The 22,378-nt window shown below is 41.3% G+C and overlaps 1 protein-coding gene across 1 annotated transcript; it reads right to left on the bottom strand.

The window, feature by feature from the left end:
- Positions 1-1,506: 1,506 nt before the first annotated feature.
- On the bottom strand, positions 1,507-20,414 carry LOC116393224 (MAGUK p55 subfamily member 7-like). The gene is made up of 18 exons (XM_031865379.1): positions 20,390-20,414; positions 19,887-20,005; positions 19,102-19,179; positions 17,637-17,717; positions 14,373-14,507; positions 12,174-12,255; positions 11,914-11,999; positions 11,161-11,235; positions 10,253-10,449; positions 10,085-10,143; positions 9,865-9,876; positions 9,351-9,395; positions 6,823-6,996; positions 4,932-5,012; positions 4,748-4,841; positions 4,450-4,558; positions 3,288-3,431; positions 1,507-1,737 (listed from the first exon to the last, which is right to left on the bottom strand). The coding sequence occupies exons 1-18, from the start codon at positions 20,412-20,414 to the stop codon at positions 1,507-1,509; spliced, it is 1,827 nt and encodes a 608-aa protein (XP_031721239.1).
- Between the last annotated feature and the right edge of the window lie 1,964 nt (positions 20,415-22,378).

Below are 22,378 nucleotides of genomic sequence, written 5' to 3' on the forward strand. Positions count from 1 at the left end.
TTAGATGATTGAGCCAAATTATCCGAGACCAATTGACATCATACTTCTGTGTAATGTTTGAAGTGGGAGCTGCAGTGAACATAAAACGGTGGGTTTTCATTGGATCACTCCGGTGTCTTAAATGGCATCGTTATGATCTCAGAGGGTGCCTGCAGATTCTCAGTGATGTGATGAAGTTATACTGCTTGTCTGAGGTCGGGCTTCAGGCCTGGCAGAAGTGCGACTGTTATTCCCTGACAGTCTGTTATGTACGTTTTGATGCCCAGGGAACATGTCCACACACTAATGTTTGCATCTCTACCCGTCTATTTGTGACACTGACAATAAGCCTGCCAAACTAAAATAAATACCTGAGACAAAATGGTGTGCTCTTTATCCCTGCAGCCTAATCCACGATGTATAAAGCCTCACCGTGCTTTTACAGTAAGCTTTTATGTGCGGTCGTTACTTTCTCTGCGTACGTCTGCGATGGCCCAAGTCCCTAGAAAGCCATTACCGTCTCCACGCATCACGCTGTTCCCTCTTCCTCACAAACACAACATGACAGACACATTAACACTCCTTCACACCCAATTGAGCACAGCATCCAAAATGGGGGAAGGAAACACCATGAATGTGGAGGAATGCAATCATTTAAAAGAATTGGATGAAGCAGCTTGTGTGAAGGAGAACAGTTTAATCTGCAACCAACAGGCAGCTGTGTTGCTCAAATATGAGTATTTGTTAATGGAGTGTCTCTAACGGTGACTCTGCCAATTATTCTTAATTGTCTCAATATGATTGTGAATAAAAATGGCTTCTTTAACATCCAGGGTCCATGATGGTGTAGCTTTTTAGCATAGGGTGCTTAAAAATACACAATTCCAACCCTTAGAAATCTTCAAGAACCAAGCTACAGTGACTACAGTACAGTTGGGAAACATACACACTGGTTAAAGCATTTAAAAGGCTCATCTACAATATGTACACATTCTGAAACTTGCTGCCATAAAACTAGCTTTTCTTCATCTACAGTCTTTAATTGACTGATATCTTGTTTGTGTCCCTATTTTGTACAGCATTTTGGCAAAATGCCTCCCTGACTGCAACTAATAATATTTCTCTGGTGTACATTACAGTTAATTGAAGTGCAGCAGCTGTCAGAATAATTAGATGCTGATGTTTGCAATTTGGCAGGGAGGGATTACACTCAGCCACAAGTAGAGTTTCTCTGGACAGTTTCCTTTTTTTTCTATTTCTTCTCCCTGCTGCAAGCCGACGTTATTTCAGTCAAATGCCAATAGAAAATCTGGCTCTTGGACAGACGGAGGGAGAGAGAGAGAAATGGATTCTGTTTGCTTAATTCGATACACACTAAGGGACACCATGGAAAACTGTGGTAATCACAAGACAGGAAAAAAATTTGAAATATGACAAAAATTAAATGTTCAAGGTTCAAGGTGTTGAATTCTAACATACAATCAAGAAATGATTCCTTTCTTCTTTGTTTCTTTGTGAGTTCAAAGTTCAAATCCAGCCCTCCAAATGACCACAACTTCTCCATGCGTTTGTTGGTGAAGAGCAAATCCACTTTGCAGGAATCCACTGGACTTCTACCTCTTCCATCTTCTCGAGGTCCACCTTCAGCTCTCTGAACGCCACAGCGATATCTCCGTTAACGATCACCTTGTCAAACAAGTGACCGCACTGGCTTTCTATGGTTTCAGCCAAGTTAATCATGTCCTCAAGATCCTCCTCCTGTGAAAAGAGAACGACTGGGTTAATACAATGCAGTATCGTGATGTTGTAATACCTCTAGTCAGCTCTTTTCATCGTTTGATTTGGGTTTCCTTTGATAATCCATCTAGTAAAAGATGAGACGAATCTGCACAGAAAAGAAGTAACTAAAAAAAAAGCAATTGATGATTAATTATGATTTTAGTGTAAATCTGACAAATGCTGTTGCTGGAAACAGAAAAGCTAAACTCTGAGCATATGGTGACATCCTCCAAGAAGTTGTTTTGCAATAATCTGCACATACTTTAACATAACAGGATATGGAATGGATCCTATTCAGCTATAGTTACCAAGGCGTAACACATCGTTACATGCTGAGCGGAGGAGGACTTTTCACACCAGCTGTCGAACAGGTTGAAAGCACAGCCCCATAAGATATGCCTCGTGCGTAGAAATAGAGTAGGAGTAGATCGGACATTGAACTGTTTTCTGTGGTCATTTGACGAGCACAAAAGAAAATGTCAATTGTTGTCAGTTGTTATGATGACAAAACAAGCCAGTGTGGTCGTAAAGTGTGTGCTCGCCGGGAAGAGAGCGGACGCAGCTCCAGAGACGGACGGCTCGGTAGCTTGTCCTTATCTGGAGCGGCGGGGAGTGAGCCGGTGGGACACTTAAACCCATCGCTGCTGTTTGGCTCATTTTCTGTAACCAGTGTAGCATTAAAGCATGGTGGAATTGACAAGCTAGTTAGCCTAGCTGCCTGCTTGTTGGCTGCTGCTAATTCCACCATGATTAAATGCTAACGTTACTCTGGCTCTCTGTGCTTCTCTCTTTTAATACTCCATTGAATGTTTCAGTGAGTCTTTGACTTGCTGTTTGTCACTTCAGTTTATATGGAAGTCAGCCCACTAGAACGGTTGCAATGGCATCGGAACACATAAAAAAATGGCTGCCACTCTGACCATCTGGCTACATTGATTTGAATGGGAAAGTCCGTTCTGCTCCTATTCTATTTCTATGGCCTGAACCATCTAATGGTTGTGGTGCTTGGCACTGGACATCCCCCCCAGCCATGCTGCAACACAGGTGTGTGACCTCATGGGTTTAATAAGGGCAACATCGGCCGCCGGGGTCAGACAGTGAAGGAGAAGCCAGATGGGTGTTTTAAGAGTGACCTAGCATCTTTTTGTCACACATCTACCATCAAACGTACATGCTCTCGTTTTGAGATCTGTTTCGATCACCTCATTAAGTCATTATTTCAATCCATCACATGTACACACAAGATGTAACCCTTCATCTCCTGGACAAAAAGTACTCACCTGCATGTTAGTTATGGACCAAGAAGCCACCCACCGAGCAGCCTTGTAACTCCCCCTGTCTCTTAAACATCTCTTAAATGCAAACCACAGGGTCGTGTGTGTACGTCTGTGGGGTTGGGTGGGTGCAATAAGGCCAGGGTGTTTGACCTCACACCGCCCTTCATGTTACCAGACACAGAACAAGCACCTGACTTCACACATGGACCTGGTGGCATGTGTTTTGTGTGTTAATGTTGTGGTTTATCTTACTGAAAAGATCCTGACTGAGTTCTTATTGTCCTCATCGCAGATGAATTTAGCTCTCCGTCTGGTGAGGCGTAGCTCCTCTATACGTGGGGGCTTCACGAACACCACGTATGGTTTGAATTCAGATGTGTACACGTGCTTTATTTTCTGTGGTGATGGAGAACAAAAAAGAAGATTAGATGTAGGCAGCAATATTCATGGTTCATAAATTGATACCCATTAGGTCATGGACTTCCATTTCACAAGCCTTCGCTTCAGGGACCTCCATCTGAAAATATTTTGGTTGTTAGATATGATTAAGACCAGAATTGTATAGTCGTCAACTACAGTTGAGGAGATAACTGTGGAAGTGAAACCTGTGATCACAATAGTTTCTCTCATGACTCTTACTCAGCTCGCCTCTGGAGTGAATTAAATAGTGAAAATAAACTATACCCCATTTTCCCCCACAACTCCCTCAAGGACCCCCGGATCCCCTGACCCTGGTTGTGATCCACATATTAAAACAATAAGGTGAAGAGCCCATCTCTTGAAGTTGAATAATCTCAAATGTTGCAACCGAATATGTTAGTTTTGTGTAGAATGAAGAATCCATGAGGGATTACTTTCCAGCTGTATTAATGCTGTACAGGTAATAATGTGTAACAGCCTACTGTATCCATTTCATAAATGTCTTTGTTTTGCATTTTATCTCCTTATTTTTTAATTTTGGACTATCCTCATGCACCACGGTACTAATTAACTGCTAACTCTCATTGTTGACGCAGAGAGTGTTAAGAGTGCTCCATGCTTCTTCCAACACACACGGAGTCACCCGACGCTATATGTTAGCAAGTACTTTAATTGGCAGGGCGAAACAAGTGGAGGTTCATGTTATCCCACCTCTACTCGGGGACCCCAACAAACCAGTAGCATGCAATCCCTCACTGGCTTCCCACCACCACACCACTGCCAATTGTGTTCGATGGAGGGGCCAGGAGGGAAGCGCCACTGCCAGGAACTAAACCCTGTGGTGGTGACATGAAATTAACATTTGGTATGAAACATCAGTGTGAATGATTTACCAGGGACATGTGAATTATTTTGTTTAAAAAAAACCTTCCTTCTTATCTACCAAATTCAGTTGGCTATGTGAACATGAACTTTTTAATGACATAATACTCACATTAGGGGGCACATCCAAGAGGCACACCTTGCCTTCAGCCATCACTCTGTCCACAGAGTCTAGACTTGTTCCATAGTAGTGTCCTCTGTATCTCCCATATTCTGCAAACCTAGAGGCCGAACAGAAACAGGGACAGGAACGGACAAGAACAGACAGGAAAGACGGTAAGGCAGCGTCAAATGGTTATCAGACAGCAGTAGAAATGGGGGACATCACTCTAATGAAAAGGGAGAGTGAGTGGGACTATTTTTTAACACCATGGGAAAGGAAACCACAAGGGTGACACCTGTTTATGTACCTATGGTTGAGAATATCCTCTTCAAACATGTGAATTGACACAAAATGATAATCCACCCCTTCAGTCTCCCGCCTTCTCCTCTCACGTGTGGTGTCTGAAAGAGAACAAGACGGCAGCTGTAAAAATGTGAGAAATTATCGTGTGGGCGGGAGGTAAAGGGGACACTTTTGGATGTCTGTCTTACACGGCACAGTGACGCCAAAATGGTCGGGGTCGGAGATCAGGAGCCTCCTCTTCAGTTCATTAACGCCAACGCCGCTGGGCCCTTGAGACAGAGATGAAAACACTGCGTTCTGTATGTGGGTATTCATTCCCAATATCTCTGTGCACTAATGTTTTCCTCACGACAAGTCCGACGTCAAATAGGCTTAGTGATCTGGTGACACATCTGTCTTTATCGTCAGAGAAGCAGAAAGGGAGCGAGAGAGAGAGAGAGTCAGACAGACAGAGCTCTGATTTCATACTGATTTCAGTCTGAAAATGATTCAACCTCGCTCTTTTTCTCCCTCCTCCCGTGTCTCTCTGTTGAACGTCAAATGCTCCTATGCCCTCTGGAAAATACATAGCATCACAATTAAACGTGACATCTGCAAAGGCACACAGTATCAGTGTCATTATAGTGTAGGGTGTACAGGATGAAGCACACACACACACACACACACACACACACACACACACACACACACACATACTGCAGCATCTGGGATTTTCTTCTAAAGCAGGTTTCTGCAGCCCCAGATTGCATCAGACTAATGGAGCGGTGTCTGAAAGTAGGATTCTTGACATACCTGCCTTTTCCATCACAGCGTTGCATGAGCTTGATACATTACCAAATATCAAGTTTATAGACTCTACACTGTTACACTGGTGATCTCTTTCACAGCTGCTCCATAGAACTGGAGAGGAGCATCATCGAGCTCTGAGGATACTTTCCCCTAACCTTTTTTACACAATCCGTAGGACTGAAAACGGCTGGCAGTCCCTTTCACCAGCTGTCCTGGGGTATAACGGTCTATTGTTTCATTAAAAGTGCGTAAATGCGTAAAAACAGACACATTTCCAACCTGATCAAACATTATCAAGCAGGTCCTGTTTTAGCGGATCCAGGTTTTGGTTTTACCGTCTATACCTTTTATTGCCAATAAGCTATATTGTATATTCTTAATGATGACCTCCGGACAATGAAGAGCCTTCACAGCAGACAGTAAAACATAATCCAGAGTCGAGGTAAGCTCCAACTGAATTAAAGAAGTCTAAATCTAAATCCAAGCTGTCTTAACTGTTCCAGTTTGAAGATGGAGCACTTGGCTGACATTATGAAGGATCTTATTCACAATCCAATCATCCCTTCCTCTACATTCGCCTATTTATCTCCTCTCTATCTGGTTTTGTTTTTGCACCTCTTCAGTTCACCGTGTTTCTCTCCTTTCAGCCTTCCACTTTCGATTTTCTGCCCCTCTTTTTGCATCTCTCCCCTTCTCCTCTTTCTTTGATTTCCCTTGGTCACATATGACCTACAGTTGTGTCATAATGTGACATTAAAAAGACCTTCAGCAGGGCTCAATGTAGAAGTCCCAGTGGAGAGATATAGCCCAGAAATACATAGAGCAGGCCTGCAGGATTGGCAGAGATGTGAATCTGGGGTGGGCCACTTGGTAACTTAAGAGAACACAATATATTCTGACTTTGATTTCTCTGACAGTGTTTACGTGGTTCTGATGGGAAAAGATCGTTCTTGCACTCAGTGGGGACATAAATCTTCATCAATGCATTACTTTTTCTTTTGATCAACAACAGCTTCTATAATATTGTCCCTTTAATGAATGGGATTCATGGGATGAGTGTTGTTTTTAGTGTTTTATATGGACCAAAAAATGTTGTGCATATAACCACTGTAGCTACCTTGCTTTGTGTAGCAATGTTGAATGCTGTGCATGTATCACATCAGTTGCTCATGGACTAATTCATAGCATTGGAACCTATTTTCCAAGCTTTTGGCATTGTGCTTTCAAAACAAACTTTCCACACAAGATGGAGCGTGCCGGTTTCTTTCGGTGTTTTTAGCTCATACGTACCAACCAGAACAACCAGACGGTGTCTGTCTTTGGGGTCTCTGTGGTAAGGGATCACCTCTTTGTAGGTAGGGGGACGAATTGAGCTGCGTACCCCTGTGCTCCACCTCTTGGACTGAGCCACCTCTCTGTCCCAGCTGCTCTTTGTCCCGAGTCGAAAACTCCTTCTTAGACCGGCTGGAAAATAAAGAGAGGGACCTCAGACCTGCTAGTTGTATTGCTGAAGATCTAGCTGGAGGACAGACAGTCCTAAGACCTGCATTCATTGATTTGATTAGGCCATTTGACAGCAGTGCGACACAACATCTGGCATTGTGGCGCTTTATGAAGTTGATGTGGTTAATGAGGTCGGAAACAATCCCCTACTAATTTACACATTGAGCAGGTACAGAGTGACATTCACTCAACTGGTGAATGCAAGACTAATATTCACTTTCCTTTTAGTTCAGTTTTTAGTCTCTACCAATGAAATATCTGTCCCTTTAGCCGCTAAATGCTCCACTAAAGTTCACCAGCTATAGCTAACTTTCATTTGCTGCTGGGCACGTATGCGTACAGGTTTTTTTGTTTCGTTTCTTTAGAGATTTTTTGCTGATAACAGCTGCCTGCTGTGAATGGAATTGAGTATGATAAGAGCGGTGAGAGTGAATCAACACAATAAAATCGAAGGCTATGAAATTCAAACAATAAGCTGAACGAGGCTAAAATGGTTTGTGCAGCAAAGCCGAGGGGAGCAGCAGAGACACGTGATAATTCTCTGTGAGTTTGTCACATTAAACATACTCATTTGATCCTTTGTAAATATTAAAAGATTTGATCAGTGAAGCTTTAAAACACTTAAACACTTTAACTTGACTCAAGAATGCTAAATCCAGGCCATATTAATCCATCATGACAATGTATTTGGTTCATTTTCATGTTATTTAGCTTCATAATTTTGAGATAACTTGCATGCCATCATACGTTATTAAGCTCCAAAGGCTTGTAAGGCTTGATTTATTTTTAAGATACTTCCACGAAACACCAACATTGCTTCCCTTTGTGCACCACTTTGTCAACACTTGATTGAAAGTGTGAACATTAAAACTCTTCAACATTAAAAGGCACACAAGGTACTCAGATGACCACAAGGGTCGTGACAGAAGGGAGAGCTATACATCAACACCGCCACCCAAACTCTGGTGTCAAGCACCATCCTGAACGGCACAAATCTCAGTCAACAGACGACCACTCAGACTGTCACGCGTTGCTTGTATGCCGTCTGACAGCCAGCGTCTGCCATGCGACTGTGGTCTGGCCTGGCTTGCAGGCGCACGCTCTCTTTCATGATGTTAACTGCTGCTAAGTGATGCTGCCAGGCTTTCTTTGACGTCACGTCAGCTGCAATTTCACTTTGTAAGCATATCTGTCTATTTCCTTTCTGGGCTTCATTCTAAGAGACATGGCACTATGAGTAGAGATTTCAAACTTTTGTTTACACAGGATTGAAACTGATGATTTCACTAACAGAGAGTAATACATACTGTACTAAACATATGTTATACAGCATATGATGTATCTTATTTCCTAGAATGAAATAAGGTCTAGGGGAAAACATATCGGAAATGTCAATCTTGAGTAATTCTGGCAGTGGAATTCATCATGTGTTGCTGAAAAAGCTCTCAGCTGTAAAACTGTAGTACATTTTTGGAAATGCTGCAAGATATTTCTGCTTCACTCAACAGTATGAAATAAGGGTAAGAGTAGAGATAAGACCGCGAGGAGAGTGAATACATGCAATGCATGTCATGAACTGGACCTGGGCCCTTCATGTTAAGATCATCTGATATGAGCCTTAACCTGCAGTCCAAAAGAGTGGACAAGAACATTCAGTATGAAAACTATTACCACTATTTCCCTTCTCTTTCAGCCACTCTCTGCTCTGATTACTCTGCATGCTGTCATTTGTTTGTGCAGCATTGATAAAAGTTTACATGCCAGACAAAGAGGAAACACAGAGTCTGAACCACGTCATCAGGTGAAAGCTGGCCTGAGATAAGATGAAATACACATTATTAAATGCACATGACTTTTGGAACTGATACAGTGCAACATCTGTAATTACCTTGCCTTGTACAGACGCAAGGAGCCTTTTTACAATCAGCCATAAGTGCACGCCCCCATATGAACATCCTGCACTGCTCATTTGCACACACGCAAACACAGCACATCATATCCAATCCACGAGATCAAGACAAATGGGATAAATGGCAAGGCTGGAACCACAATTGCTGTTCCAGTCTTCTCCCTCAAATCCCCAAACCACGAAACGACATCATCATATGAATTGGTTTGTGCTGTAACTATAACCAGGGTCTCCTTTTGTGACTGTTTTTGCTCCATCTATTTTTATTGCTAAGTTCAATACATATTTAATATGTGTGTGTTGTTGCGAGCTGTCATGTCCAATTGCCGTGAGTTTTCTCGTCTTGTATCATATTGGTCCATTCTCTAGTATCAGTCGGATTAGAGTGGAACAACAAACATCTCACCAATGTGGATCCCTGTTATCGCTCCGTAGTCTACATCCTCCATGACTGGAAAAAAAATAGGAAGAGGGAAGAGGAAAGAGTGAGGAAATTGTGGACACAAACCACAAAGGGATGACACGTGCACTGCTCTGAAATGTCATACTCAAAGTATTAGCATATGTACTGACCCAAATGTCCTAATGTTTTGCTTTGGAAAATCAAATAATGGTCTTATTTAGAAATGATATCCACAATTTAGAAATATTAATAACTACCTTACTCTTGCAAATTGATTGTTAGCTAGAAACTAGCACACTGCAGAAGGCCAGATAACCTGTTTTGAGGAACATTTAACAGAATCCTTTCCATGTTGGAAAGACAGTGAACGGAGAATCATAAGGTTATTATTTTTGGATAATGCATCCTTTTAAATCTTTGAAAACACCAAACAGAAAACCTAAAATAATATGTATGTATTTTATCATGTAAACTACTCTCAAGGTAAGTTTCATAAGCAAATTCAAACAGACAGTACCTTCCCCCTCATCTGTGGAGCATGTGGAGAAAACAAAAGCAGTGAGTACAACGGGGTGGCAGCAGAGCTCACCCATGACCTTGACCGGGTTCTTCAGACATGACCTGTCACCTCTCAGCTTCGCGCTAAAGGAGCCCCAATATGTTTATTGGGAAGTGTTAAAAAAGCATTTTATTCTTTTCAGGTGTGGTGATTTTACGAACCAACGTTGGCTCATCACCTGGTGGTTTGACTCGTCGAGGCGTGAACAGGGCTTTAGGTCGCTGTAGGGCAACTCTCCTGAAGATAGACAAATAACACACACACAAGTAAATAGAACAGGGCTGCGTGCAAACAGGATTTGATCAACAGGTGTTTTCAAGTGAGTAAACGTGTCGCTATTGCCGACCTCTCATGGAGCTGCTGCGAGGGGATGAGCCCTGCCCGTGTGTTGCTGTCCCCGAGGTGACATGCCTGCCACCAGGTGTCATCCTCCGTGCTGACAATCTGAAGGACGTCCCCTCGTTTAAAGGCTACTGCTGCATCCTTGCACGGAACGGTGGGGTCCTCGTTAGGATCGTAGTCAAACAGAGCCCGCATGAACAGCTGAGGAGAGAAAAGAGTTTCATGTGTTTGCCTTCAAACAGACAAACAGGTGACAAAGGGAAAATGCACATTCTATGTAATCGATTGATTCATCCTTCTCTTTTCCTAATGCCGCTTTGTGAAGTTCTTCTGAATCCTAGATGTGGACACAACATTTTTGTCTGGTGCTTTTTCACATATGTTGGTGTCATTTTTGAGAAATGACCATGATCATAGAAAATAATTTGTCTTAATCCATTGCAAATGCTCCCTGCGCTAACAGTTTCCAGCTTGGACATCCACTTTATGTATGTGGTGGTTGTGGCCATGACTGCTTCCTAACCACCCCCCAAAAAAGGATTGTGGAACTTATTTTCCACATCAGGTGTGCTGATTCATTGTTAATGTTAAATTAAGTTGGTGCGGTTCAATACATGTGATGTGGAAAATGATAAACCAAGTGTTTAAATGATAAAAAGATATATTTTGTAATGAAGTTAGTGAGTGTCTTATCCTTGACTGTCTGAGCAAGATTTACTTCATGACAATGTGCTGCGGTAGTGACAGCACCGTGGCAAAAACACAAAAATATAACCAAACACACAAGAATCCACTGATTTCATCTGTTTTTACTGAAACCAGCTGGGTAGCTTTCCTCATGCAGCCAGATTGCATGCTAACTTTAAAAAACACATGGTGCAGAAATATATGTATAGTTAATATTCACTGTACCTTCCTATTTGGTGACATTTCTTCCTTGGAGGAGGCAGGAACTATGGTGAATGTAACTTCACCCTGAGAACGAGTCTGTGCAAAAACAGTTGTTAGATATTTTAGAAAATTCTTATTTATGTTCTCGCCAAGGGTTAGATGAGAAGAATGATGCCACTCTCATAAATGTCTGTATGGTGAATACGACGCTACACCCAGCAGTCGATTAGCTTAGCTTAACATAAGAGCAAGACGAAGCGGCTGGCTGAGTTCTGTCCAAAGGTAACAAAGCCAGCCTACCACCTATCAGTCCAGTCATTTAAATGTTGATCTTGTTTTTAATCGGTACAAAAAGCAATGTGTAAAAACAAAGTAGAACAAAATACTGCACCTGTACAAACTCTCGAGTCCACCAAATGTGGATTAATCCTAAACTGGATATTAATTAACAAAAAACTACGGTGACATGTTGTTTTGAAGAATTACTGAGATCTTTTCTGAAACAGTCTTTGATAGGAACAATAAAATGATTAGGGTAAGGGTTGGAGCTGAGAGCCACAGACATGGTAGGGACATTGAATGATATTGACAGACAGACTGATGCTTTGTTTGGTTTTGTTCTTTGCTGACAATAAGAAAAATATCCCCCAAAAAATGTCGACATTATTCTAAGTTACAACACTGAAGAGAAGAAAGAAAAAGTTGAGAGCAAGAGGAAAGAGAGAAACAGAACCATCCAATGAGGAGACAGAATCAAACGTGTGTGAGACTAACCAGAAGAGGAAGGATTTCCTTTGGTTTCCTGTGCTCCAGTGAGACTCCATTCACCTCTTTCAGCTCATCTCCTTCATGGATCAGGCCTTCAACGTGTTGGAAATACATATGGACATTTGTACCACATTCTCTTCCTTGTAACATGTGCATTTACTATGTGCCATCATAATCTTACTACAACCTAATACAGTACAAAGGTAGAGCGAGAGAGTAGAGTGGGCACAACAATACACTGTAGAAACAGAAATGCATAATCTTACCGCTTCTATCAGCTGCACCTCCTCGCATGATCCTCGCCACAACAATAGCCCCAGTGGATTTATCCCTCTTAATTGTTGCCCCCTTGAGGATGATTAGTGAATGAAAGGATGATAAACAAACAGACGAGCAGATGCACAGAGGCAGAGAGGTCAAGCGATGGAGAGTGGAAATAACATGCCGGTTTTATCACAGTCGAGACGAGCTTCTTCTTCGGAGTCATTTCATTCCAGTGAAGGTCATTTGTATCAAGACGAGATCATTTAGCGGGCTGCCTTCATGTAACACACAAAGCGCTGGAAAAGGTTATCCAAATCAGCTTTATTTTCAACAGATGTTATTGATGGAAAAAGCATCTTATGCTGCTGACTACAATAAGCTCATGCTCGGGTGTAACCCTGTTGTCTGGAAAACGGGAACATGTTAGATCGATCAAAGAGACCATGTCAGAAAAAGGTCAGTCCCTTTGCAATCTAGTTTTGGGATCAATACAAAAGTGTGTTCTCTATTATTGGTCAGGAGCACGTTCCACTCTCAAAGCTCAAACACCAACACACGAGCTACACACACAAAAATGTCCACCAAATATTCTCATTTATTCTCTGACATAGGGGTTATGTATTTGGCACCATTTGTTTGTGTTTTATTTACCAGGATATCTCAAACACTTTAAAACAGTTTTCAATGAAATTTGGTGAAAAGTAAGTCCACACAGTCTAAGAGACAAATGTTTTTGATGTGGATCCAACATTTTGTGCATGAAGGCCTTTTTTCTTTTTCTTTTTTAAATTATTTTTTTATTTTTACTATTTTCTAATGAACTACTGGATCTACTTAAGTGGAATAAAATCTAGCACATGTACCCCACAGCTGTCCATCTCTATATGTATTTTATGAAGATCTTGATGCAGATCAAAAAAAAAAATCAGAACCTCGTTTTTATTATTAAAATAACAAACTTTAGAGGATTTTGCGGCCTTGGCAGAGGCATGCACTCTTTATAGTTTGGTTTGTTTTCAGTCCAGTTACACTTGATCCAGGAAATTTCCAGAAATAAGTGAGAATGGCTTGGAACAAGGTGGAAAAAGGCAGATCATTCCGGTAGTATCAAGAAAATGAGCTCTGATTAAAGATCTTGAAACAAGTTGATTTACATCAGAAACAGAAAAGAAATTCTCCCATTTTAATGCTCAATACGGCTTAAAAGGACTCGTTTATAGTTTTGCTGTGGATATACAAACACACATGAGTAAATATGCACACACACACACACACACACACACACAGAACAATGCTGACAGTATGTTGTGCGTCACAGCAGATATATGGCAACAAAGATGTGGAAGAATTGACTGTAAATTCCTGGCTGCTGCAGGAACCTTTTCCTTGTGTGTCCTATCATTCATTGTGAGTCCTGCTACACTTTGGCATACTTGAGCAGTCACGCAGTTTGACAACATGACATACATTCAGTCACCAGAGAAAAAAAATCAGCTGTCTCTTGGATATGTTTATTGCTCTGAACTGCATGTGTGTATGTGTGTGTGTCAGATATTGCCACTGGACAAATTACACATTGCTGAGTGCAGTTGCCCTGTTACATGGTTGTCTTAACTTAAATACTTACATTTTAGATTGTTTTGTGTTCATTAGCCTACAAGGCCAGGTAGACCAAATTAGAAACAGGCTGACAGGCCGAAAGTACAGTTGTGCTTGTTTTTAGAGGCATACAGAAAATATAGTTCCTTGCTTTCCTGCCGAGAGTTAGATGAGAAGAGTGATACCACCCTCATGATTATATGCAGCAAGAGCCAGCAGGTTATCGTAGCTTAGGATGGAAACAGCAGGAAACAGATGGCCTGGCCTTCGGACAGCTCCAGAACTTATTAATTAACATGTTATATCTCATTCCTGTTGTGCTGAGACAATTAAAAAATTTTAAAAATCTACAAATCTCTCAACAGAACAAGGCTAGTTTCCTCCTGTTTACAGTCTTCATTCAAAGCTAAGCTAACTGTCTGCTGGCTTTAGCTGCACATTTAGCATACAGGCACGAGAGTGATACTGTAACAATCTTCTCATTAACTCTCCCAAAGAAAGCATTTTAGTGTATTTCCCAAAATGTTGAATTATTAAAGTTGAGCCTGAGACAAATCTAATTTCTATCTTGACTTCTGGAAGATGAAGACATGTTTACTGACCAAGGGGGCTTTAGTTTTGACCAGACTGACGATTTTGACCGAATCCTCGCCGTCCTCCAGTGCGTTATCGGGTATTGGTGGCAGACTAGGCTCAAAGTCTCTCTGAGCTACAGCGTCATGGACAGACAGGAGACTCTGTGAAGGAAACAGAAATACAGTGAGGATGCTGATCTGTATTCAGGTGTGGAACTTTGAATTGTAGGTGTTGTGAAAAGATGTGGCACAGGGATAGTATCCTTTAATCACTCTGTTTGGAAAAATGGTGCTGGATAAGATCAACAAAAGGTTAAAAAAAAAACTGTTAGCTGCCAAGCCACTCAAATTCAGCATTGTGAACAAATGCCAGTGTAATCACTGCAAGAGTCTGCTCATTTATTGGCGTCCATTCCAGATGGAAGTGCACTGAAGAACCACTGTCACCAGATTTACCAGTGCAGGTTCAAACACTTTAGGCCAACTGGTTAGGCTAGAGATGGTTAAATGTAAATGTAAGGTTGAAAAATGCTAAGCACTCAAACAAACATGCCACCAATCACTGTTGACTAATCAAAGGTGACTGAGACTGCGCAAACATTCCATTAAGTGTGACTGGCCTGCTCACACTCACTACAGCGATTGAATCGAAATACAACACTTCCCTTTTGGTTGCAAACCTTCAGTTTTGATAGGTGCCAACATGCCAAATTTTAGTCTGGAATGTACTGCCAGCCTGTGGGCCACCTGAAAGCAACCCCTATACTGCTGACAGTCATACTGGCTCTCCTCAAACATCACACACGTCTTAGAAGAAGTTTTTTTCCAGTGATGGGACTTGGAATTGATATACGACTCACTATCAATGCCCAGACAGTTCATTTAAGTTCATTCTTTGTTAACTTTGGCTGTACCAAAGCTCCAGCTTTGTTTGCAGAAAAACAATATTCCGGTTAAACGTTAATCTCTCACTGTCAGCCTGCACAGGGTACAAAAACAAAGAAGGGCATTTAATGTAGTAAGAAACAATGAGAAGAGGGGGGGGGGGGCGCGTACATCTGCTCATCCTTTTAACAATCAGCCAATCCATCTGTCAGTTCGTCTGCTTATCCATGTTGTCCATCAACAGTTGGCCCGCTCAGAAGCTGCCAACGCGTGAGCAATGTGTCTCTGGACACTTTCAGAGACGGGCTTTCAAAAACAAACATTCATTCACAGAACGTTTTACCCCGAGATTCTCATAAGTATGTGTGAGCTCCTGCGTTCGGGCCAAGAACAAACAGGTCATTAAGACTCTTTAAACAAACCTGTTAGTTCTCGGCTGGCTTTGCCTCCTCATTAAGAAGAACCACGACTCCTGCAGCCTTCTGGAAAACCAAACGATGTGTGTGTGTGTGTGTGTGTGTGTGTGTGTGCGTGTGTGTGTGTGTGTGTGTGTGTGTCTGTGTCTGAAATATGACTGTCAGCAGAACTAAAATAAGGAAACATGCATTTGAGTAGTCTGGGCCTCTACATGAGTGAACACTAATAAACATGATTAGAGAGTAGATTAGCTTCAATTCCAGTGTGGTTAATATATGTCAGCACCTCTCAGAGGGCAAAATGATTAGGTGAAATACATTTCATTAGAATTTGCAGTAGAATTTGTCACTTTGTGTGAGCCATAAAGGCCTTTTGATGTGCGCATCAGCTCCTATGTTTAGTCGCCTGAACAGCATCAGAATAGCTCAGATGAAGCATTCCTGCATGGATTTATATAGTTCCTCAGATTACACTTCTAGTGTTAGGTCAAACAGGATATATGACTGAACATGTAACCACATCACTCATGAGTAGGTTTCTTTTATTGTTAATGATCCATCGGGGCGCTGAAGTAGTAGGAAGCAAAACATCTTCCGAGCTAATTACATTCTTGCTTCATGAATGGTCCGTGTGAATGGGAATCATAGGCTACGCTTCAGGGACAGAAAACTGCACTCTTGCACAGTTTGGGGAATGTTCAAGTCAGTGTGAGTGTGCGGTAATATTACAGATTTTAGGAAGTCACTTAAGGGAATCGTTTGTAAATTCACTTTCTTGCCAAGAGCTAGATGAGAGGAGCGATACCGCTCTCTGTTGAATATGAAGCTAGAGTTAGCAGAGGGAAACATTAGCCTGGCTCTGTAACAATGGTTTGTCCACTGACACCTCTAAACCCCACTCTGTAACACATTACATCTCGTTTGTTTGATTCGTACAAAAACTAAAGTGTAAAAAAAAGGAGAGATTGTGGCTTTTGCGAGAGTAAAGCTGTTTCTTTTAACCTTTGGACATAACAGAGCTTGTTGTTTCCCACTGCACCCATCATTATGCTAATTGCTAAGATAAGCTAACCATCCCCTGGCTGTAGTTTCATATTTAATGTGTAGATTTGAAAGCAATATTGATACTTCTTGTCTAACTCTCAGCAAGAAAGTGGCCTAAAAAGATGGAAACGGCTTGTATGGCTATAACCGTCTCCTGTCTGTAGCTTCATTTTTAATGGTTTAGCTTAGTTCAAAGACTGGACAAAGGAGGAAATAGCTACCTTAACTAGTTGTATCTCATTTTTGTTACATATAATGAAGTGTAAAAATGTCAAGTTGCAGTTTCATGAGGAAACCCTGGAAAAGCCAGCGTCACTCACTCTGACTTTTTATTTTGAGACTGGACTGTGTTGCATCTTTCTGTCGGCAGAAAATTTCCATGTTTTAGGTCTTATGCTCCTGCTCACCTGTTCCCACTTCCCCATTACTCAGTCCCTGTTTATACCAGCCCAGTTATTTTGTTCTTCATCGGTTTGTCTTCCGTTATGTTGGGAGTTCTGTACCATATTGTCTTGCCTGCTGTTTCCTGTCTGTTATGTTGAACTCCAGCTTGTAAGCTTGAATTGAATTGGAAGCTTTATTTTAGAAATAAATCACTGCATTGTTTTGGCTCCTTAGCCGTTTTTGTCTGCGTTTGGGTCCATCCCCTGCTGCCTGCTCTCCAACCATGACAGCCAGGCTTTAGTTTCTTCCCTCTATTCTAGTCTTTGTGCTAAGCTAAGCTTACCGGCTGAGGGCCGTTACTTACAGGCAAAAGAGTGGTATCCATTTTCTCTGATAACTCTTGGCAAGAAAGCAAACAAGCGTATTTCCCCAAAGGTTTGTGTGTGTATTCCATTGGTAGAAATGATGTGATTAAACTGGACAAAGGAATTGGCTGGGGGAGTTTTAGGTTGACACACATGTGTGAAGCTACAGAGAACACATGGAAGGAAATACTCTTCACCTTAAAGTTGGGTTTGGAAAAGAGGGCAACCAGTTCTTTGACTTCGTCTCTCCAGTCTTGGTATATCAGCTCCTCCGCCAACTGGAAGCAAAGAAAAAGAGGAGCGGCAGGATATGTATTTTTTTATAATTAGAGGTGTACATTTATATCATGGCCTCAGAGGTTTGCTCTAGTCTACACTGTACGAGCCAAGAGAGACGGAGAAACATGCAGAAAGACAAAAAGAGTTCAGACTGCAGTGACACATACTGTCCTTATTTTCTACACTTTCATGTGACCTCGGCTCGTTCACCTCACAAAGAAATGCTTGTTTCTTCTTGATGATAACTTTTTTTTTCTGTGTTCCTGTTTTGTGCCTCTTAGCCAACATCGGGGAAAAAAAAAAAAAGCTCCCAAATGTTCAAGGCTACACGACGGCTGCGGCGACGGCTAAAACAAAGCAGCCTTGACCGTCATCGGCAAGTGAAGAGGCGGCGATTGACTGTGTACAGTCGCACCGTCTTGTCAAGCATATTACTGTAATGACTTCTACTGCTTCAAGATGTCGAGGCACACTCCAGAGACACAATGCATGAAGGTCATTAGTTTCCACTGTGAGCAAACAGAAGCCTCTCTGAGGGGAAACAGACCCATGGTTTGGCCCTTCAGTAGGCCCTGATGATTTAAGCCAGGCGGAGAGTTGCTGTCTCAAAGAATCTGAAGCAAAGGGAGTGAAGAGAAGGAGATGGAGAGGAGTTTGGGGGAGAGGATAGGGCTAGATAGACGGCATGGAAACATGGCAGGAATTACAATACACGGGGTATAAGAGAGAGAGAGAGAGAGAGAGGTGACAGGATAAGGAAGAATAGAGATAATGGAAGGGGAGTGTGGTTTGGGGATGGAGACAAGAACAGATGGAAGCGTAGAGTAAGGTGAAAAGTCTAAAAAAGAACATCCTTGTTCAACACGTTGTCCAGGAACAAGATGGGGACATCAGGGAATGAAAGTGGAACGTGACCAAAATGGTTCGGGGAAGGTATTGGGATGAGATGGAGATACAGGAGTGATTGGTTGGTAACAGGATTGAAGAGGACTGGTACATGAAATATGAAGCACAACTGAAGGGAATATACTGGTACGTTGCAGTTTTAGACTCCACACAAAATGATTTGAGCAGCTTTTTGCTCGGCACTGTCCTTGTTGACCTAAGTCCTGGCATGTAAATGCAAAACGATATCTGCTATAAAACGCAGCCTTTCAAGTGATAATATCAGCGGTCACAGAGTTTTGATATGAGGTTTCATAGTTCACGACACATAAGTAGGACTGTGCGTTCCATTCATGCTTCTGTGTGACAGGCAAAGGCGTCTGTATGAGAAGGAAACAATTTGAAAGACGAAATAATCCTCCTCGTTCCCTCTGCTATCAAACTGTCATCCTTGGCGGCGCGTCCATCTGCAAAAGATGTTTGGAGAGAGTCACTTACATCTGAGGCCAGACTCGCTGCGTGCTCTTGGACGGGGACGGGGCTACGCTTCTCAAAACGCCTCAGCCGTTCATGGATCTGTCAAGTCAGGAAAGTATCACAATAAAGGTTTTCTCTGCAGTAAAACTCCAAATACACCTAATACTTATACTGCTAATAATATTCATAATGATAAAATATTGTTTATTGAAATAACTGCAATGGTACCATGGCTACAACACAACCACAAAATAAATGCAAGGATGTATTGTAGTTCAATTAATGTGAAAGTGCATTTACGTGACATGTTTCTTTAAAAACAAAAAAGAAGAAAATACTAACTCAACTAAGTACATTTATTAAAATATTGTACAAAATGTTGAGGAATTGTATATGACTTACTATAGAGATTAATATTTGACAGTAACAGTAAATACAACACAGTCCAGTTGTTCAAATTAGCTGCATCCAGAAAAGCTGCAATATTGAAGTGCCACTTGCATATTAATGCATTAGTAATAATATCTAAAATATATAATAAATTAACAGTGACAGCAGCCATTCGTCCTGTACTATAACACGTATGGTGTTTTGCTGTTACTTTGGATTATTTCGCTGATAATACTAATGAATTTTGCTTCAGTAAAGCTTTGATTACATTTAGTTGCAATGCAGTATTTTTACACTGGTATCCTAAAAATTAAGATCTGTATTTTGCTCCTAAAACAAGTTTGAAAATAGATGCTGTCACTGAAATGAGTGGATGTAATAAAGCATGAATCCTTGTAGCACAAACGTGTCTTCACCTTAAAGAGCAGATGAAGCTTCTTCTCCATCAACATGCTGTGGAGGAACCTGTAGTCCTCTTCTCTGTCTGTATGAGACTCTGTTCCAGACATCACTGAAGATAGCAGCCTGCACACACCTGCAGGAGGAGGAGCAGAGCACAACCACATGTATAAACACACACACACACACACACACACACACACACACACACACACACACATACATACCCCACCTGCACCTGGTTCTAACTCAGAGAGCTTGTTTTTAAGGTTATGAGGTGAGGTCAAGAACCCAGAGATAGAAATCAAAGGTTAAACAGAGGGTGTGATAACAAAAAAGAAAGACTCCAAGGGAAGCCCTAAATGGGTACTGTTATGGGGATCATTGCTTTATTTTCCAGTATTACAGATATGTTATCTATAAGGGAGGTGAAAAGAAAAGAAACCTAATGTGCTCAAATTGCATACACATTGCCTCTCGTGTACATACAACCTGTTAACCTGCTACACTTTGGATGTACCTCTGTGTTCAGTTCGGCTTAGCATCTTCCTCACTCTGAGAACAGAGAAGAAGAATTCAACCAATATCGAAATCCTTGATATATATATATAGTAACTTAATCCAGATTTCTTGTTTTTACTGGCAGATAGGGAGACTAGAGCATGACAAAGAAGGTGGAGAAATGATGAGAGAAAGGAAAGAAGGGAAGATGCTTCTTCTGAGATATTACCGCCCCCTAATGCTGGTATGAGGTATTTAAACATTACGTTAAAACAATGTTCCTCTTTCCATACAGCTAAATTGGTAAACTATTCAATCAATTAATGTTGTATCAATAATATTCAGGGTTCTTTGTCTTCACTTAACACGTCTGCATGAATGACTGGCCAGTATTAATTACCTAAAATTACATTAAGCAGAAGATGAAAACATAACTATAGATAAATATTGGATGTCCTCTGCATAAAATGAATAGATTTTTACCCTTTCTCAGACCATAGTTTGATACATTTAAGAAAATATATGCAAATATGCAGAATTCCGTGGAAAAACACGAGGATTGGTTCAACAGAAATGCACTTGTTATATAATAGAACATGTAAAGAAATATTGTGCAGAATCCCTCAATTAGCACATCTACAGAAATACAATACTATATCCACAGAAATATCTGTTTGTTTTATATTCTAATGTCTAAATAGCAGATAAGTGAAAATATTGTGAGAAAATAATTATTTGATCTAATACACCTAATCTGGGGTACAGATTAGGAGTGTAACACATATGTTTATGTCCATTCCAACACATTTTAAGTAGGAAAAGCAGCTCAGCACAATCAATCAAAATTGAAGTTGCACTCACCAGAGACATTGCATTCCATAAATTCAGGCAGGCCATATCGCTTAGTGCCTCATGAGCAACATTTACACCTCCACTTGTAGAGAGAGGTTGTGTTCTGCTGGTCAGATTGTAAAAGAAACCGTCCCTCGTTCAGTGAATATGTGCTAGGTCTGACCTAAATCAAGCCGACGGGCAATCAATACAACAATCAAAGAGCATGGGGCGTAATGTTCACCATGTTCACTTTGCACATATGTCACACAGATGAATCTGAGGCCAGCAGTTACATCCTTTCAGTAACCTTTTATTTGGTTGTCATTTCATTTTAATTTCACACTTGGACTTCTCTGTTGTGATAAATTACCAGGGTGTTCTGGTTTAATCCGTATAAAAAACAAAACGTTTGAGTTTGAGTGCTGGACTATTCCCTGGCTGGGCACAGTGACCTCATGGAGTCTACCGACAGCTGCCTCTGACAGATTCAGGCAGTTTCCTCCTGCTCCCATAAACTAAGCTAACAGATATGAGGTTGGTGTCGCTCTTCTCTACTAACTCTCAGCAAGAAAGCTGCTTCCCAGCAAATCGTGGCACGAGTGGGATGGTCGCAACCATCAAATGTCAAAGGTCTAAAACTAAAGCATTTTAAATTTTTAATTAAGAGTGCAGTTTAGTTTCATGGGTACTTCTTTTTGGAGGAGTCAGGGTTGCAGGTAGAGATGTGAGAGGCCAGGGAACATGTGGTGCTGAGGGCATGAATGGAAGGTGTTGATGCCAATTAATCCAGATTAATCCTGGAGAGCGATGACTGGTTACCAGCTAGAATGACGATAGACATGCTGAGATGTTATTCTCTGAACACTTTATTCTGCTAAACTGAGACAGGCAGCCAGGGAGAGCTTTGTAGACAAAGTATGAATATATGTATAAAATATAAGTATTTATATACAGTATAGTTTTTGTACTGAGTAACATTCCCCAGTTAGTCTGGTATGATATCTTTTTCAGAATCATTGGCCTATTGTAAATTGACCTTGTTTTTAACCTCACATAGGTCTTACAACTTCCCTCCCCCATATCCATTAATAAAATCAGCTGAGCTGCAAGATAATATAGACAAATTCACAAAGCCTAAAATAAATGTTACCTTTGTGATTAGTGTCTCGAAGTC

Source organism: Anarrhichthys ocellatus, unplaced genomic scaffold (genome assembly GCF_004355925.1).
Source record: "Anarrhichthys ocellatus isolate YVR2014 unplaced genomic scaffold, GSC_Weel_1.0 scaffold32, whole genome shotgun sequence".
Classification (NCBI taxonomy): domain Eukaryota; kingdom Metazoa; phylum Chordata; class Actinopteri; order Perciformes; family Anarhichadidae; genus Anarrhichthys; species Anarrhichthys ocellatus.

What these genes read in the sequence shown, in the direction of transcription:
- LOC116393224 (XM_031865379.1), bottom strand. Translation starts at nt 20,414, where the DNA reads ATGCTAAGCCGAACTGAACACAGAG. An exon ending in TCAAAACTAAAGCCCCCTTG is followed by an intron (nt 12,256 to 14,372) that starts GTCAGTAAACAT and finishes ATCATCCTCAAG; the next exon opens with GGGGCAACAATTAAGAGGGA. An exon ending in ACTCAGTCAGGATCTTTTCA is followed by an intron (nt 1,738 to 3,287) that starts GTAAGATAAACC and finishes CTCTTTTCACAG; the next exon opens with GAGGAGGATCTTGAGGACAT.